Source organism: Leucopleurus acutus (assembly GCF_964270905.1).
Source record: "Leucopleurus acutus genome assembly, chromosome: 10".
Lineage (NCBI taxonomy): Eukaryota > Metazoa > Chordata > Mammalia > Artiodactyla > Delphinidae > Leucopleurus > Leucopleurus acutus.
The window spans coordinates 27,068,491-27,088,989 of NC_139153.1; the positions used below are offsets into that span (position 1 = coordinate 27,068,491).

The 20,499-nt window shown below is 39.6% G+C and overlaps 1 protein-coding gene across 1 annotated transcript; it reads right to left on the reverse strand.

The window, feature by feature from the left end:
• Positions 1–19,736: 19,736 nt before the first annotated feature.
• On the reverse strand, positions 19,737–20,245 carry LOC309967773 (NHP2-like protein 1; the record flags this gene model as incomplete). Its single annotated transcript, XM_082848620.1, has 1 exon — positions 19,737–20,245. The coding sequence occupies one exon, from the start codon at positions 20,243–20,245 to the stop codon at positions 19,859–19,861; it is 387 nt and encodes a 128-aa protein (XP_082704746.1). The 3' UTR covers positions 19,737–19,858.
• Positions 20,246–20,499: the final 254 nt, after the last annotated feature.

Here is a 20,499-nt window from a genome sequence, read left to right on the forward strand (position 1 = left end):
GACCTAAATGTAAGGCCAGACACTATAAAACTCTTAGAGGAAAACATAGGCAGAACACTCTATGATGTAAATCACAGCAGGATCCTTTTTGACCCACCTCCTAGGGAAATGGAAATAAAAACAAAAATAAACAAATGGGACCTAATGAAACTTGAAAGCTTTTGCACAGCAAAGGAAACCTTAAACAAGACGAAAAGACAACCCTCAGAATGGGAGAAGATATTTGCAAATGAAGCAACTGACAAAGGATTAATCTCCAAAATTTATAAGCAGCTCATGCAGCTCCATATCAAAAAAACAAACAACCCAATCCAAAAATGGGCAGAAGACCTAAATAGACATTTCTCCAACGAAGATATACAGACTGCCAACAAACGCATGAAAGAATGCTCAACATCATTAATCATTAGAGAAATGCAAATCAAAACTACAATGAGATATCATCTCACACCAGTCAGAATGGCCATCATCAAAAAATCTACAAACAATAAATGCTGGAGAGGGTGTGGAGAAAAGGGAATCCTCTTGCACTGTTGGTAGGAATGTAAACTGATACAGCCACTATAGAGAACAGTATGGAGTTCCTTAAAAAACTAAAAATAGAACTACCATATGACCCAGCAATCCCTCTATTGGGCATATACCCCGAGAAAACCATAATTCAAAAAGAGTCATGTACCACAATGTTCATTGCAGGACTATTTACAATAGCCAGGACATGGAAGCAACCTAAGTGTCCATCGACAGATGAATGGATAAAGAAGATGTGGCACATATATACAATGGACTATTACTCAGCCATAAAAAGAAACAAAATTGAGTTATTCGTAGTGAGGTGGATGGATCTAGAGACTGTGATACAGGGTGAAGTCAGTCAGAAAGAGAAAAACAAATATCGTATGCTAACACGTATATATGGAATCTAAAAAAAAAAGAAAATGGTTCTGAAGAACCTAGGGGAAGGAGAGGAATAAAGACGCAGACATAGAGAATGAACTTGAGGACACAGGGAGGGGGAAGGGTAAACTGGGACGAAGTGAGAGAGTGGCATGGACATATATACACTACCAAATGTAAAATAGTCAGCTAGTGGGAAGCAACCACATGGCACAGGGAGATTAGCTTGGTGCTTTGTGACCACCTAGAAGGGTGGGATAGGGAGGGTGGGAGGGAGACGGAAGAGGGAGGAGATATGGGGATATATGTATATGTATAGCTGATTCACTTTGTTATAAAGCAGAAATGAACACACCATTGTAAAGCAGTTATACTCCAATGAGGATGTAAAAAAACCCCCAAAACAACAAAAAAACAGCCCTTACATTGTTTCTCAGGATTAAAGAGTTTTTGTTTTTTAAAAACAGAAAGCACACCTTTGGAAGTTAAAGAATGTCGTTGGAAACCAAACTGCCACTCTGCGCTGAACACTTTAAAACACATTTATTTCTACGACTTTGAATGGCTCCTGTGTTTTTCCTTCTAGGAAGAAATTTGTTCTGTCAACAAGCCAATAATGTGTCTTGCACCCTACTGAATTTTGAATATTTTTATATTTTGTGTTAGAGAGCAAGGGTTATTCTCAAAGGGTAGAACTGAGTTTCATGTTGAATATCTAAGTACCACTTATAATTAAAATCACAGAAAAAAATACTAGACCCTATTTAGTATTCAGTTCTGGAGACATAAGAAAAAAACACACATACTCCTGCTATGTGCTGATAGGGCTTGTTTCAGCTTATAATAAAATTACTTTTCACTTAGAGCACTTTTCCTCTTAAAGGCTCAAAGAATTTCAGTTCATGCTTAAGGGATGTGCATCTCTATCTGGCATAATTTTTTCAAAAAAGTTAATAAGTCAAGAGTGACTTTCTCGTTATTATTTTGCTTCAATTCAAGCATGATATTGATCGTGTATCTGCTAATCCTTCCATATTTCTTCCACAGATTTCTGAGTTCCTTCACCTTTTCATCTACTCACTATCAGATGAGATCCCCTACCCATATTTTTCTCAATTTATGGAACTCATGGGTCATTTACCCTTAAGCAACAAATCCTGACTATAAATTATGAAGGCTGTAGAGTTTTATATGCACTAATCACAAGAAGAGACAGAACAGCAGCGTCACTGGAGCCTGGCTGTGGACACAGGAAGACCTGGACTCAGGTCTTCGGTGACATGTAAAAGCTGTGTGACCTTGGGAAAAATTGATGAATATCTCTTTGTGTCAGTTGCCTTGTCTATAAGATTGGGATGTATTAATAGAAAATACACCTCATGTGGTTATTTGAAGATGTGGCAGTTTGAAACATGGCACCCCAATTTTTGGACACTTCTCTCATCAAATGAGTAGAGTCAGTGTCTCCTCCTATTTAATCTGGGCTTTATGGTCACTTCACCAGTGGAATACATGGTGTCAGATTCTGGAGCCTTAAGAAACTAGGAGCTCCACTTACTATCTCTTGGGCTGCTTGTTCTAGGAACCCATCCACCCAGCCATGCTGAGAAGAAGACCTAGAAACTCATGGAGAGGAGTGGGGTCTCCTTGCCCTTGGCCATGACTGAGCTCCCAGCTGGCAGCCACACCAACTTGCCAGCCATGCAGTAACACATCCTGACAGCAGATTCTTCAACCCCAGTGAAGCTGCCCCAACTGACACGACATGGAACAGACATGAGCCTTCTCTGTTGATTGCTGTTTGAGCTGAAAATTCGTGAACTAAGTAAGTAATTGCTGTGGTTTTGAGCCACTATGTTTTAGAATGGTTTGTTTGTTATGCAACAATTTTAATTGGAACAAAGATTACATGAGATACTATAGTAAAGTGTTCACAGAATTCCAGCATACAGTCATCACTTAAAAATATTACCTGGGAAAAAAATTTGAAAAGGCAATTTAACTTGGACTTCAATATTTCGGAGAATGTTAAGGTTGAACGGATCTTAGAGACCATCTAGGTGAGAGATGACCAGTTGGTGGTCCAAATGGCTGGCAAGTGTATTGTGTTTGCTCAATATGTTTTTGCTGAATAGTGAATGCTTGACTAAAAATATATAAGTGAAACAGTTTGATAAAATCACACCTATGCTGATTACATTTGATGCACTCTGGTATTTTCTCTTGTGTATTTTTAATATTGGTTGCAACCACTAAATTGGTTTCATGACCCACTTTATTTTTTTTTGAATTTTATTTATTTTTTTTATACAGCAGTTTCTTATTAGTTATCTATTTTATACATATTAGTGTATATATGTCAATCCCAATCTCCCAGTTCATCCCATCACCACCAAAACCCTCCCGGCTTTCCCCCTTTGGTGTCCACATGTTTGTTCTCTACATCTGTGTCTATTTCTGCCTTGCAAACCGGCTCATCTATACTGTTGTTCTAGATTCTACATAAATGCAATAATATGCGATATTTGTTTTTCTCTTTCTGACTTACTTCACTCTGTATGACAGATTCTAGGTCCATCCACATCTCTACAAGTGACCCAATTTTGTTCCTTTTTGTGGCCGAGTAATATCCCATTGTATATATGTACCACATCTTCTTTATCCATTTGTCTGTCGATGGGCATTTTGGTTGCTTCCATGACCTGTCTATTGTAAATGGTGCTGCAATGAACATCGGGGTGCATGTGTCTTTTTGAATTTTGGTTTTCTCTGGGTATTTGCCCAGTAGTGGGATTGCTGGGCCATATGGTAATTTTATTTTTAGTTTTTGAAGGAACCTCCATACTGTTCTCCATAGTGGCAGTATCAATTTACATTCCCACCAACAGTGCAAGAGGGTTCCCTTTTCTCCACACCCTCTCCAGCATTTGTTGTTTGTAGATTTTCTGATGATGCCCATTCTAACCAGTGTGAAGTGATCCTTCATTGTAGTTTTGATTTGCATTTCTCTAATAAGTAGTGATGTTGAGAAGCTTTTCATGTGCCTCTTGGCTATCTATATGTCTTCTTTGGTGAAATGTCTATTTAGGTCTTCTGCCCATTTTTGGATTGGGTTGTTTTTTTAATATTGAGCTGCATGAGCTATTTATATATTTTGGAGATTAATCCTTTGTCCGTTGATTTGTTTGCAAATGTTTTCTCCCATTCTGAGGGTTGTCTTTTTGTCTTGTTTATAGTTTCCTTTGCTGTGCAAAAGCTTTTAAGTTTTATTAGGTCCCGTGTGTTTATTTTTGTTGTTATTTCCATTACTGTAGGAGGTGGGTCAAAAAGGATCTTGCTGTGATTTATGTCAAAGAGTGTTCTTCCTATGTTTTCTTCTAAGAGTTTTATAGTGTCCAGTCTTACATTTAGGTCTTTAATCCATTTTAAGTTTATTTTTGTGTATGGTGTCAGGGAGTGTTCTAATTTCATTCTTTTGTGTGTAGCTGTCCAGTTTCCCAGCATCACTTACTGAAGAGACTGTCTTTTCTCCATTATATACCCTTGCCTCCTTTGTCATAGATTAGTTGACCATAGGTGTGTGGGTTTAACTCTGGGCTTTCTATGCTGTTCCATTGATCTATATTTCTGTTTTTGTGCCAGTACCATATTGTCTTAATTACTGTAGCTTTGTAGTATAATCTGAAGTCAGGGTGTCTGATTCCTCCAGCTCCATTTTTTTCCCTCAAGATTGCTCTGGCTATTCAGTCATGACCCACTTTAAATGCTGATCTAAAGTATTTAGAAATATAGCTTTAAAAATCTTACAGTTCCATATTTTAAAACAATTATAATATAGAGAATGCTACTGTAAGTCATTAGGTTGGTTTTTAACAGACAGGATAAAATTTATTCATCAAAATTAATTTAAAGTAGTCTGTTAGGAAGGCAATGCAATTGTTCAAAGGATGCTATAGTTTTTAAAACACTGAAGTTTCTTTGGGGGCTAGGCATTGTTTCCTTCAGTGCTGTAGAGCAGTCATGTTAATTTAGTTATACCATGCTTTTTTTTTTACTCTAAATTTATTATCTAAATTGAGCGACTGCCTTATTCACCATACTTGACTCTAAATGGCCTTTGAGTGCTATTAAAATTTAAATTTATCCTTAAAGGGTGATGATTTGGTACCTGCTAGGTCATTCAAAACAACGTGCCATAACGGTGGAAGTAATTCCCCCAAAATGACTTATTAAATGTTTTCTGTGACTTGGAATAACTATAGGATGACTTTGAAGGAACCATTCTTTATATGCATATGTAAATTTTGATGATATGCCCAGTGTCTGTGACCTGTATGTTTGACCATATGCTAGAGTGTATGAAAATGTATGACTTTGTCCAATTCTTCAAATTATGCATCCTTATTCTGGTTATTGACGCGTTTTTAGGAAAGTTTTCTGTAGCTTTGTGGTGAGACAAGTTTGCATATCCACTTTTACAGAAATGGTGGAGAGAGGGCAGTTTTCCCTTAAGGCAGATTGCAACACCTCTTCTCACTGAAAAAGAAAACCAAATGAATTCTCTTTGGCAGCTTTATGCTATACTCAAAAGATGTTAAAGACACATATTTTCATCCTATATTCTGAAATTATCAAAGTAAATGCTACATAAATGGAATTCTAATTAAATGTAATGGATCGCAAAACATGACTTAAGGATAAAGAGGATATTTTATTACATATAATAAATATATATCATAAAATAATATAAGCTCTTGGTTTAAAAGAAATCTTTATAAAATGGTATTAAATGAAGAGTCTCAGTTTCTAGAGGAAATCACAGTTAATCATTTCTTCCATATCCTGGGAACAGTTAGAACATATAACATTTTTATGCAAATGGAATGCACACTACTCAAATTGTTCTTTCTCTTGCCTTTTTAATTTAAAGTTTATCTTGCAGATCTTTCACATTGGAGCATATATACTTGCCTCATTACTTTCAATAGCTGCACATTATTTCATGGTATGTGAAGTGAGAGACTCTCTCATCCCACTAACTCAGGCAAGGAAGACGTTCGGTCATCCTTAGTTTTCTTTAATTCAACTTAATTTTATTTTAGTATTCTATTCCCCTGGGCAGTCCAAATTAATATCTGCCAATTCTGGGTCTGGCATTTAGCTGAGTTCCACGAGGCTTAGGTAGAACAGAGGTTGTGGCTGCAGAGTCTTGTCCTTGGTTGTTGACTTTCCATGCTGACAGATGCTGAGATGTATTTGTCCCATCTGGTCCTTCACCCTAGTAGATCTCTGGTGATCATCTCTGGCTCTCACTCCAGTCCCGTTAGATCCTTCGGTTCTCCTTCATGTGTATAAGTCACTCTCACACACACACGGGATTACTTTGCCATGCTGTGACTGGGAGGAGGTCTTGCAGGCTCTTTAGACCCATCTTTTAGTTACACCAGGCAGCCATTCCGTTCCTACTCTTTTAACACTATGTCAGGATACTCTGAAAATGGCGGGGAGGGGATCAGGAGAGGGCTTGGTCGTTTCTAGGCATCTACCTAATGAGCAAATGTTCTTTTCGCTCAGACTCAGCAAAATAGTCTGTAGTTTTTGTTACTTCCCACCCCTGGATTCAGCCTTCAATGGAAGCTCCTTTCCAGTGCACGTATATGCTCCCCTTCTGACTTCCTCGTTTCCCCAAGCCAGGAAGTTTTTAATTTATGGGGCCAGATAGGTAAGTTTCTCTTATTTACTGCACAAGCTTCTAAATATCAGGGTCAAGGCTTTTGAAACTTTTTGAAACTCAAAAGCCAAACATTTTCTATTTATTTGACATTTGCATTTTGCTCTGCCCTTTGATCCTGAAGCAAGGCATGCAGTATACCAGAGAGAAAAGAAATTCAAGCAAACAGCCCTCCCTAAACAGCTAACATTACCAAATATTATCTCACATATGTGCGTATATACTAATTATGACTCTTTATGGTTAGTAATTTATGTTGTTTCCATATGTTGTCGCTGTTACAAGCTACAGTAAATGTCCTTGCCTACATAGCTTGGAAGTTTATGTACAGATATTGACAATAAAAATCCTAGCGTTGGAATTCATGAAAAAAGTGGACAAGGGCAGGTGTATGGTAAATAGTAATGGACATCACCACATCTCCTTTCCAGAAAGGTTACAAAACCACAATCTTGTATAGAAATGCCTGTTTCTCCATAGTGTCATCCACTAGGTTTTCTTCCATGTTTAAAGTTTTTCCAAATTGATAGCTGAAAATATTATCTCTTTATTTTCTGATTTCCCATGTCTTTAATTAAAAGAGAGATTGAACATATTCTTACAGATGTTCCAGCATTTTGCACCTTGTGTTCCCTCAATTGCTTTTTTTTCTATTTGTTTGCTTTTTAAAAATTTTATTGAAGTATAGTTGATTTGCAATGTTGTATTTAATTCTGCTGTACAGCAAAGTGACTCAGTTGTACATATATATATATTCTTTTCCATTATACTTTATAACAGGATATTGAATATAGTTCCCTGTGCTATACAGTAGGACCTTGTTGTTTATCCACCCTATATATGTTTGCATCGCCTTAATTGCTTATTGATATGAAAATGTGGTATTAAATAATTCTAAAGTGGTTTATATAGAATTTTTCTCAAGAGTTATATACTGATTGATTGAATGAGTTTTGTTTTGGGAGGCAGGTTGTATAGAGTTTAAGGCAACTACTACTTCTCAGTCTTTACTGCATTTGACAGCAACTGAATAAGTATTACATAAGGCTAGGAACAAAATAAATCTGAAGATGAAAAACTGAGTCACCAACACAGAGGCAATAATTATGCTCCAACAATGTTGTAATATCTCCACTCTGTAAACACAGAGCTAGTTCTCATCAAAATGGCATTCGGTCCAACCGTCACATGAGAGCAGACATGGGAGACAGCTAACAAAGCCAGTGAATGGCCCTTGAGCATGTGTAATTATGCAAAGATTCCAATAACTAATTAGAACAATGGATTTGGTCTCAATTCAAGTGTTGCAGAACATCCATTCACATGTCCCATGATGTCACTGCTTCAAAGAATTGCCACTATAATAGATTTGCTGCCGGTAAGCATTCCACAGAGAAGCTAAGACACGTAAGAACTTCAGGAGCAATGAATGAGAACTGATTGCCAACTGCGTGATTACGTTTTCAACATCTTAATCAAATCATGTAACATCTAAAATATCTGACTTCTCCCTCTTCAGATCTTCTCCATGTCCATTTCTTATATTTTCTATTTCATACTTACCTGTATCTTAACCAAATCAGCATCCTGTCTTCCAGGTAGAAAGCACCTTACAATCTGAGTAACTCCTTACAACCAGCACCCTGCCCCTTTTTCTTGATGATAATTGCTACCATGTCCTGAAGCCATACTGTGTGCCAGGCAACCCTGCTAGGTCATTATCATGACCCCCATTTTATAAATAGAGCCTGACACTCAGAGAGGTTGGAAAACTTGCCCAAAGTCAACATCCAGTAAGTTGCAGAGTCAGCAGTATCAGGTTCTGAGGTCTGATACATTCTGCAAGGGAAAAGGAAGGAGATTTTTAATATGAGTTGCAGCATTTCTCAGAGTAGACTTTGCTGAAACTGCTACTTAATAGCTAGCAATGCCGAAGCCTCTCTACATGATTTTGCCTGTGGGCAGTTAACTGTCCCTTCAATGCTCTGACTAGTTCTGTTTAATCCCATTTAAAGATTATATGGTTGGGCAAGGCAGTCTGTGCTGTATGACCCTTAGACTGCTTTTCAAACACGGAGAAAGATGCCGTATAAGGAATAGACTAGATTCCTGACTCCTCATCTCATTTTTTGGCCGCATTTTCCTCATGGAAATGGCTGAAGATGGACCCCTTCCTCTTCTGCCTTCTCCTTCTTGGTTCGCCCTCCCCCCACAGCCTTGTGACCCTTCATCTGACCATATTTAGGCTGATTGATGGAAAGAGCTTGGAAAAATGGCTTTCCCTCTAGAGGCAGAAAGGGAAGGAGTAGGATTTGGGGAGAAAGGTTGGAAGGAGAATTAACCCTGTGGAAGGGACCCAAAAGTAGTCCAAGTGTTGGACTTAGACCTGGATGATGGAGCCCTTTGAAAATATCTCAAGAAGACAAGAATTTGGGGAAAGCATTGCTCTTGAGGTAAATGTAAACTGGGCAACCTTTTGGGATAGCACCTTGGCTGTACTATCACACTTCACAGCCAGTGGTCTTAGCCACCGAATTCCACGCTTTGTAATTCAGCCCCCAGCAAGCCTGATGGTCAAGTCCCTCATTACCCTTATCAGAAGTAAATATATATATTACATTTAGAATGGATAAACAACAAGGTCCTAATGTATAGCACAGGGAACTATATTCAATATGCTGTGATAAACTGTAATGCAAAAGAATATAAAGAAAACGAATGTCCGTATGTGTATAACTGAGTCACTTTGCTGCACAGCAGAGATTGGCACCACATTGCAAATCAACTAAACTTCAATTAAAAAAGGAAGTAAATATAAAATTTCATTTTCAGGAATTTTCAAACAGGGAAACTAGCTCTCATACTACCTTGAAGACTTTAGACTGAAGTGACTGGTTTAACTTAATTCCTCATTTTGCAAAACTTAAGGTTCATAAAGGGAAAACAGCTTATTCAGGACCACACAGAAAAAGAAACATTTCTACTCATGTTATAATGTTGGACTAATATTTAGAAGAGAGTTCTAGTTCAACATTCGTGTGATCCATTTCAATACACAAATGTTGCAGAAAACTCAAGTGTCCCTGAGAAGCATTTTTTCCCTGGTCATAGCTAACATTTATTGAACTCAGCACAATGCCAATTACAATGAATATCTTTGTCTGCACTCTCACTTAGTCTTTACAGTAACACTGGGAAGAAGGAAGTTGTAGGAATCCCCATTTTATAGGTGATAAAATAAAGGCTCAGAGATTTCAAATCATTTGTCACTTGCTAATATACAGAATCTTATCCAAGTTTTCGAATTCCAAAAGTCAAGCGAGGTCTTAACTACTGTGTCATGCTGAGCCCCTAGACAACATTTGAAATATTTAAAGGGTCCAAACTCAGAGAGCTTGCCCATGCTCTTCCTTCCACCTGGAATACTCTTTCTCTAAATGCCCCACGAGGTTTAAACTTTCACTGACCTCAAGTCTCTGCTTATCAGTGAGGACTTTTCCAACCACTTTGTATAAAATACCCACCTGCTGTACACCCACGCTTCTGATCCCCTTCACCCTGCCTCATTTTTCTACATAGAATTTATCATCAGGCATATTCTGTACGTATTTCTGCATTGTATCCATCTTTCCTAGCTAGAAATGTCATCTCTATGAGGTTGGGAACTTGGATCTGTTCCCTGGATCTCCAGTAGCTGGAAGAGTGCCTGGCATACAATAGATGCTCACAAAATATTTGTAGCATGAATGAGTGTGTGAATGAATGAATCAATCAACTTCAGTTACATCTCCCTCATCAGCCTCATACAGTATCTATCAGGAGCAGCTCGGAGACTCCAGGAAGTCTGATTTAAAAGGTGTCCGATTTTCTTTAAAAAAAATCCAGTTGAATAAAAGAATATTTAATTGTGTCAGTGGCTGGGATTAAACCATACGAGGGCATCCATTTTTTCTTCAAGCACTGACAGCTGGGAGAAGAATATACAAGTCTGCTCTCCTTGTCTGTCCTTGTGTTCCCTTCCTCCTTGCATAGCTCTGTATATTTAAATCATTGGAAATACTCATTCTGAGAAATGTGGAAGCAGCATTTTTTTCCCTTTTCATAAGCCAACACTTATTCCCAGTGGGTAACATTTAGCAATGAAGTGTTTTTTGACTCCAGCACTTATCAGTGTTTCTGAAATATACAGTATAATTAAATTACTCGGAGGTGGTACTTTAATCAGGAGCAAATTTAATGAATATTCAAGCTGTTCACTGTTAGGAAATGAAAAAAGATTGTAGGAATTACAGCCTCAAAAGTCATACAGATGAGGGTGCTAACGTTCTTTATGAAATATACACACGCACACACACAAACACACACACTCACTCAAGAAAGCTTTCTTACATAACTGATCAAGTGATATCAACTATATTACATAACTGATCAAGTGATATCAACTGAACATTAAGTAGAGAATTTATAAACACAGGCAGTTCAAAAGTCAAAATCATTGCCTAACAATAGCACTAAATTTTTAAAAAATTGGGACAGTTTATAAAATCTACCTCAGTTTTAGACAGATTAGTTAACAGTTAACCACGTCACCACCAAAAGTAGCATACTTTCAATCCCAAAAATGCCCGTCAGAGTCAATGCTGTGATATTTCATTAAACCATTCACCTCTATCAAAGCTAAAAGAAGATGAACAAAAGAAAAAATATTTTGGCTAAAATTTCATATTATAGCCCTTGATATCTTTTAAATAAAAAATAACATTTTATTTGATTAACTGCATATTCTTTGTTCAAAGGTTTTTCTTTTGAGGGTAGATAAAGATGACTACCAGTTATTGCTTAACTCTGATTCCAGAAAAATCATGTTATAGTTTCTGGTTATCTACTCCAAAGGAAAACAGAGTTTTAACATTGACATCTTTTCTGGTTCACTTACTCTAAAATAAAATTTCAGGAAGGATGAAATTTCTGTGAAGTAAGTAAATCTCGAAATTCTCTTCTGCTTGTGCTTTAGAGATGTTATTTGAAGACAGCCATGGCAAAAACCCCTCTCACTTATGTTTCAAATGTGCCCTAATTTCTCTTCCTTCTCCAAGGTTTTCTAAACTCCTGCCTTTATAGTTCAAGCAATTTGTGTTTTGATTATTTCTTTGAAGCAGAACAGTCACGTGAACTGTAAATTTTCTGTGGGCAAAATAAATACAAATAAGAGGAACTTTCGATATCTGCCTTAAATGAGTTACTTAGAATACAAATAAGAAAAGCCATTCCAACAGGGAAAGCTACTTTTATACTCCACTATAAGTTTCTAGGCGTAGCAGCTTTGAGAGGATATATATATTACACAAAGCTCAATAGATGGATGGTCTTAAATGAAGTTCCCATTTGTAGAGCTTGATTGGAAGAAGGCAAAGCCTTTTCCTGAAAGAGTAGTTCGTTTAGTCATTCACACCCAAAATGCATGTGCCATTTTCAAGCCACCACTGACTAGCCAGCTAAAACGGAGGAACTCAGGCAGATGGGAGAGTTAGAGAACAGAGCAGACACTGAACAGACCTCTGACACTGAACACGTCTGCCCTTACGCTCAAAGCCATTGCAGCCACTCACCTGACATCATCAGCTAAGGGTGAGCTGGGTCCATCACTTGGCTTTTGTTCTCAGATCCATTCTCTGCCCTTCTTTCCTCGGTTGTGTACTGGAGGACACTACATTTCCCAGGCTCTCTCGCGTTCTGCTTTTAGATGGGTTTAGCTAATGGAAGACTCGGTGCAAGCGTGGAGGGCAAGAAGGGAAAAAGCCGGGACAGCCCCCATTCTGTTTCAGGTGGCAACTCCAGTACTTGAGGTAATGCCTGTGTGGCTCCAGTTCCTAGAGGATGTCCCCTCTCTCCATGGTCTCAGTTCTCTTCAGACAGGCCCACCAGGGACCCTGACTCCTGAGCTCTGATACAACCACCTCCTGCTTTTCACACTCCAGCCCTGGGTTGGTAATAGCTTCCTTGCTTTCGCTAAACGCCTGGTCGCTTCATAATACTGTTTAGTTCCTTAGCTATTCTATCCTCTGAGTAAACAGTCCCTTGTATTAGATTCTTTTGGTTTAAAATATTTAAAGGGCTCTCTTTTTACTGATGCAGAAGACCATCTTTTGTGCTGTAGGAATATTTGGAAAGGACTCACTGTCCTAGTTTAACCCAAATATTTTATTGCATAACTTCTTTAGATCAGTCTGGTTGGGCAGTGAGAAAACAAAGATTAGGTTAAAAATATATCTACTCCACCAGTTTCTACCTTGCTCACTGTACACACAAAACAACCGTATATATAACTCTGAAGCACTTACCACAATATGACACTTCTGGGGCGGTTATAGTTGACACATATTTTGTATTATTATTCAACTTCCAAATGTTTATGGATTATTAAGTATATGTCAGGAAAGAAACAACCTCCAAGCTTCACTCTTGATGAAGGTATGGTAAGAGATAGAGTTACAGGTAGAATTGTTTATGCCTCCCCACTTTGAATATGTTATTCCATTGTCTTTTATTCATTGTTCTGTATTTATATGTGAAATGGGGATAGTAAGGTATTTTCCCCATCAGATTGTTATGAACATTAAATAAGAGATACCGAAAATACTGCCCAGCCTACAGCAACTACTTAAAAACATCAGCTCTTATTGCTGACTAGAAGTCTTTTGTCAGTCGAATAGTCATTCCTTTGTAGGAATATGTCTCTTAATCTCTGGTAGCTTTTAAGAATTTTGCCTGTCTTTGATAGTCTGCAGTTTTATCACAATGATTCTTTTAGACGTGAGTTTGCTTGTCTCTATCCTATATGGATATTGGGGTACTCTTTAAATCTTAGGATGCCTTAGATGACTATTTGTTCAATTCTGGAAAATTCTCAGCCATTTTCTCTTATAACATTAGGTCTCCCTCATACACTTTATTTTATCCTAGAACTCCTATTGGACATATATTAGACTCCATCTTCCTATCTTGCATGCCTCAACTTCTCTTGTTTTTATTTCTCTCTTCCACACTCTAGGTCACTTCCTTAGATCTGTGTTCCAATATATACATTATTTTTGAGTGTGTATTTTTACTGTTGTTCAACTAGGTAATTGATTTTTAAAAATTGCAGTAATTTTGTGATCATCATTTAAAGATTTCCATTGTATCCTTTCCCATTTCTCAAATCTGTCCTTTTTATACTGTTTTGTGCTTGCTTTATCTTTATTATTTCCTCTTTACCTATTTAAACATTTAAAAAATACTTATTTAAATCTTCTTTTAGATAATTCTATTATTTCTTGTTTGTACAAGGTTTTCTTTCTGTCGCACCATCCTATTCTCCTTCTCAGTGATTCACTTCCTTCCATGGTTTGAATCTTCAACTGGAAGCTCATCTTCAGTTGAGGCTTACTTCCCTGGCATCCTGGGCTCCCTGAGCTGTGGTATTTTCCCTGTTGTGTTATGGTGGCTTTGCCGCTTCTGAGAGTCCACGGGTTTCACTCATTCTGGGTCAGTTTTTATGTTGATTTCTCAGTTAGGAGCTTCTGCTCCACACTGATGGCATGAATTTGGACCTGCTCATTCACGTGATGATGCATTTGAATTTCCTTGGGTTACTTTTCTCTAAATTCAACCTTGGCTGTAAAACAAGCTTCCTTGCTGATCCCCCCACCTGGTGGGGCTGGAGTCTGCCCATCCCCGTGACTCCTGGCTTGTTGCAGGTATCACAGCTCTAGTTCCCTGTATAAATAGTGTCTGTGTCCTAGACTAGCTTCTCTGCACAGGCATCCAAACCCCCAAATGCAGCTGTTAGGGCCTACACCTGCTTCTCATAAAACTCTAATACATTTTCACCTAAGCCCCTTCCCACCTCTCTGATTCTGAGTTTGCTTTGCAATTCTGAAAATGGGTATTTCTATCTTCTGGTTTTGAATTTGCATATGTGTTCACCTAACTTTTACTTTCTTATATAGTATTTTATCTATTCAGAGTCTAATTCGGGGGATCCTTTCCTCAGTTTTATTCCCCATATTGACCATGCTGAAAGAAAAAAATGCTTGAAAATTACAGAAAGATTCTTTCATAGAGTGTCATCTGTGCAATCTCAGAACCACCTGGAATGGGGTGTAGGTACAGTCCCTTACCAGAAAGAAGATACTGTTACTCCTCGCTGATCATGAATCCACAGGAAGTCCATGAAATGATGCAAAAGATTTCTTTTCTCATCAGGTAATTAATTCATTTGGTATGCTTTTGGCTGAAGGTAACAGAAAATTCAACGAAAATTGGCTTAAACAATAAGAAAGATTTGTTTTCTTATCTATCCAAGAGCTAAAAATAGGGCCATTTCAGAGTCGGTTAACTGAGTGTCTCAACCTCATTATTGCTGCAGCTCAAATTCTTCTCATACCTCCCGCTTTCCCCGCACGGTCACAAGATGACAGTAACAGTTCCAGGCGTGTCAACCTGAATATCTATCAAGATGGAGGAAAGGGGAGAAGAGAATTTAGTTCTTCCATAGGCGTATCTTTTTAAGAGAAAGGAAGAATGTCTAGAAGTCCTCGTGGTGTAGCCCTCATCTCTAATTGGTTAGAAATGTATCATAGGCCTGTTCTCAAACCGATCCCTGACAAGGGAAATAGAGTTACCACAAATGGCAGAGATCAAATTAGACTCACTCTGGGGTTGGTAGTGAGTCCAGGCTTCCCTGAAGTACAGGGTTGCCCCACGACTGAACAGGATCAGGAATCTCTTACCTTGGAGAGCGGGAAATAGCTCTTGGGCAAGGTCAGGTCTCTCAGAGTCGGCCTTAGGAGGGGTTCGGCAGGTCCCGTCTCTGGGCTCCTTTCCCCCTGTGTTTGCATCCTCTTTTCCTCCCCCAACCCCAGCCCCTGCTGAGGCACAAACAACCTTCGACACTATCACTGTTTCTGTCTCTATCCTGTAAGAGTGAAGATGGAACCTTGTGATTGGTACCACCTTGCAGCCTATGGAAAGCCTAGATGTTTTTCACGTCTTCAGACTGAACCATGTGTGAGCTAAATATGGCCCATACTCATCCCTGTCCTGCTTTAGAACTTGGTCTTCAGAGGTCCCATGGCATTGTCTAGAGGTGCACACACAGGGAGCCTTTGGATGGGGACAGTATAAAGTCTCACGGCATGGGGAGATGCTACCGCTGTGGGGAGGTTAGCTGGTGATGTGCTGGTATGAAGTGAACAGGGTTTCTATCGGTACAAACTGGAGTCCCGACTGGCACAGGCTGCATGGCCTGCATTATGAATAATGGGAAATTCTCACACGAAGGCTATGTGGGTGACTGGCAATGACTCCAAGACGCCGCAGGTCATAGGCCTTTTAACATGTCCTTTACAGTGATCCTCCTTTTGGTTCACTCACTGGGCATGTCACAGGTTATGATACAGTGCCCTCTGGATCAGTGCCCCAGGGTCAGATCACTTGTATTTATCAGTCACCTCACTTATTTCCCCACCTCCAGACACACCTCCAGACCGTCTTTATCGCTCTGCACAAAAGGTGTGTCTCTTCGTTTATTTCCTTCTAGACTTCAGGGGACCATACATTCAGAGCACAGATCATAAGTCACAGGAAAAATTTTCTCTTTCCATAAGTGCAGGGAAAACTGCCTTTAACATTGTCTGCATGGTGAGGGAAAGCATTTGTTTTTCTCCTAGAGTGTAGACAGTAGAGGTGAGTGCTCTGTTAAAATGGAATGAATGCTTCTAATATGAAAAAAGGGAAAAACAGAAAACAGCTAAGTTTTTAGAGTAAAGAAGATTGCACATTTTATTCTGCTAAATAAGTAAATTCTTCTCTTGCCAGTATTGATTGATTTGTATGTTATGGCCTTAATGCATTTTGTATTTTTTAAAAATAGTAAAAAAACCCAAAACTCATGACGGATGAGGAAGTAAGATATAAAGGAGTAAAAGAGATGCAGAAGATCAGACACCTGCCCCATCTCACATATAACCCCAGCCTAATTAAACTGAATCTCCTTAGCCCAATAGGGATAAAAAGAAAGAAATGAGATTGTCAAGGACCTAAGTCCATCTCATAGTCTATCTCCTAAGTCTTTTAAGCATTAAACCGTTGCTTGACAACGGTAAGATGGCTACAGAACACCAGTCACACTTTCCCAGTCAAGGGGGAGGGAAGGTGGATTTGAAGGACCAGTGCCAGAGTATTAGATGACAGTGTCAGCAAAGACAGATATTGAGTCCACATCTATAGAGAGAGCTGGAAAACACACACTACAACTTACACTCAATGGACAAGAGCCTGCACCTTACGGCCTAATTAGTGGTCAGCTCCATAGGAAGACAGAGTTTGCTTCCCTTCATTCGCTAAAACAATATTGCTCAGTCTTGGTTTTGATCACACCTAAAAATCTTAACTCTAAACTTTTTGAAAGTTCAAAGTAAATGAACTATTATGATTAAAAACATAACAAAGCAGTGATCATTTTAGAATCCAGTCTTTAAAAATACTATAGTTTCCTCCAAGATACGAATATACTGAATTATCCTCTACCACACTTCAAAACTCACTGTTAGGAAATAATATCCTCACTTCTTTGCTGTCTGAAATTATGCCTTTAGGGCTCTGTTTTGTTTCACTTTGATCCCTATGAAATACAAATAACCTCTAAGAATGTTGAAACATATAAGCTCCATCAGTCAGTAAAATTAAGTGAATGAATGTCAGATCTCTTCTTATTGGAAATCACAGAATTCATTTAATAGTACTACAAAACCACTGGTACCTAAAGCTCCCTGTTTTTTGTTTTTTTCCTTTGCGGTACGCGGGCCTCTCACTGTTGTGGCCTCTCCCGTTGCGGAGCACAGGCTCCGGACGCGGAGGCTCAGCGGTCATGGCTCACAGGCCCAGCCGCTCCGCGGCATGTGGGATCTTCCCGGACCGGGGCACGAACTCGTGTCCCCTGCATCGGCAGGCGGACTCCCAATCACTGCGCCACCAGGGAAGCCCCATGGCTCCCTGTTTTATAGCTGCCTTTATGTTTAACCTAACATGGAAGCTGTTTTGTTTTGTGTTTCTGCATTCCCTGCCACTGGTTTCTCCTGTTTAAAAATCATTCCAAAATTATACCTCCATAGATGGGAGGGTTAAAGGGGGGGCAAGTAAGGGGAGGTGGAGAGTGGAAAAAGAAGGAACTGCTGAGGAGAAAAAGGGGCAAAACCAATAAGGCTAATTAATGTTGCCTCTTCCCTATGGCAGATGGAAACTGACTCACAGAAAAAATGATGTGAATTATTTGTGTCAGTTGAGTTTTTTCCTTCCTTAAAATAAAATAGAGTGACTTCGGGTCGGAGCAAGATGGCGTAGATGAATTTCTCCCTGTTACTCCACAGAAATATAAACCCTGGAAACCACACAAGAGACAACCAAGGAGAATGCTGAAAGGGTGTAAGAGGAAGGTGAGAAGGTCTCCTCAGGACTTAAGGAATAAAATAGTGGCAGGGTGTCCCCCAACAGGGGCAGATGGCCTGGACCCATCATATCCCAATCCCTGACCTAACAAGAGAAGGCAGCCCAGGTAGGGTCATTCTTCTCCCAGATGGAAAAGGAGTCATGCTTGCAACATCAGGCATAAACTAAGCAGACCAAAAAAATACCACAAAGCCTCTGAAAATTAAACTGCCATTGAAACCACAGCCCACAAAGTAGGCCAAGATCTATAAGTGAAATCTAAACAGGTGACTGCCTGTGAAAATGGAAGATTTAGATAGGACCTAGAGTCTCCTAACATAACAGGCAAAATGTCCACAATACAACTTGAAATCATGTCACACCAAGAACCAAGAAAATCACAACTCGAAAGGCAGAAGACAGCCAATGGATGGCAACATCCACAGATGTAAATCAGATGTTGGAATTACCTGACCAGAATTTTAGAGCAGTCATCATAAAAATGATTCAGCAATCAATTATAAAGTCTCTTGAAACAAATGGAAAAATAGAAAGTTTCAGCAAGGAAATAAAATTAATTATCTTAAAAAAAACAAATGGAAATTATAGAACTCAAAAATACAACATCACCCATGAATCACTCAGTGGATGGGATCAAGAGTAGAGTGGAGATGACAGAGGATAAAAGTGGTGATCTTGAGGACACAGTAGAATTCACCCAATCTGCATAAGAGAGAAAATAGACTGAAAAAATAAGGCAAAGTGTATAAGGATCTCTCTGTATTCTTTCTTTCTTTTTTTTTTTATTTTATGAATGTATGTGTTCTGTATTAGGATGCTCACCAGAATGACACAGTAGCACTGTCCTTCTGATGTGATAGAGAATACATACATCTGACCCACATCATGGCAGGAAATAGGCAAGGGGTAAGGGCTCTCAGAGCTGGTACCAAGTGTCTACTGAAGAAATCTCCATTCACCAAAGCAAGGATGTTCCCTTGAATTCCATCATCTTTGCTGTAGCTTCCAGTTCTCCATGACTGGCCCAGAATCCTCCATTCCAGAACCTCTTGCCACACCTTCAAGACCTAGGTCAAGTGTCCCATGTCTCACTCACCAAGGCGCCTCTGGAATTTTGCAGCATATCTCTTTGGTATGTTGCTGCCCTGCCACCCTCAGAGGCATAGGTGGGAGTTGGGGGGAAATATATTACCAAAAGCAAACAGCAGGGGTATATCAGAAACTGACTCTTGGGACATACACCCAACAACCTCACAGAATACATGCTTCCTCCCCAAATGATACATAATGTCCTAGAGAGCAAAGGAAACCCCTTGATTATTCAAACATGGTCCTGGATGCTGGGCACAAGGGATACAAAGTGGACAGTGCTTACTTCCATCATGCCCTGCACAGTAGGAAGGTGGCACCTGAAAGCTGGAACCAAATCTCTACCTTGGCTCTTCCCTGCCTTTGAATGGTGTCACCCACCCTGCTTCCACCTGTTCTGGGCATGCATTTTCCAAAAGGGAGGATAAGATGGCAGAGAGAGAGTGGAAGTGAAGATTACAGGAGAGGCTGGGAAGGAGATGACAACCTAAAAACAAGACAAAAACAATACAAAAATACAAAAACCAAATTGAGCACTAAAATATTTTATAACAATAGAAGGTAGCTGGAAATACTATATGCTAACAGACAAACGATACATAACCCCTGGGGTAGCAGTCAGCAGCAGGGAGTGTGGCAGAGGCCACCTGTTTAGACTAAGAGCCTTTCAATGGACTGTTGGATGGATTGGATCTGCTGCTTCAGTTGTGAGCCTTCTTTGATGGTGACAGAACAGGCGATGACAGGCCTGGAGGCCCCACAGGCTCGCCCCAGGGCCTGCTTGGAGCGCACAAACACGTAGGGCACATTCTTGTCCTCACACAGCAGTGGGAGGTGCAGGATGATCTCCAGGGGCTTGGCGTCTGCAGCCATCACAATGAACTCAGAGATGCCTCTACTGAGGGTTTTTGTGGCCTCATTGGCTCCTTTTCGAAGCCGCTTGTAGTTACATGACTGCCGAACGAGGTCCAATAGTTTCTTGGTGAGGTGGGTATCTGCAAGAGGGTAGGCCTTTGGATTTACATCAGCCTCAGTCATTCCCGAGCACCGAGCAGTTCGCCCGCAGCGGTGCCGTCTAACCCTGGGTTTGGAGGCTGCAGATTATACATGTGTGCGGTGCTGTGCGCGGTTCTAGGTGGTGACCCATGGGTGATGGCCCAGTGGGAACACTCACCATTGAGTCCGCCTCGGCGGTGTCCTGCCTGATGCCGCAAGGACCTCTGTATTATTTCTTAACAGTTACATGTGAACCTACAATTACATCAAGAAAAACTTTGTTAAGAAAGGAAATA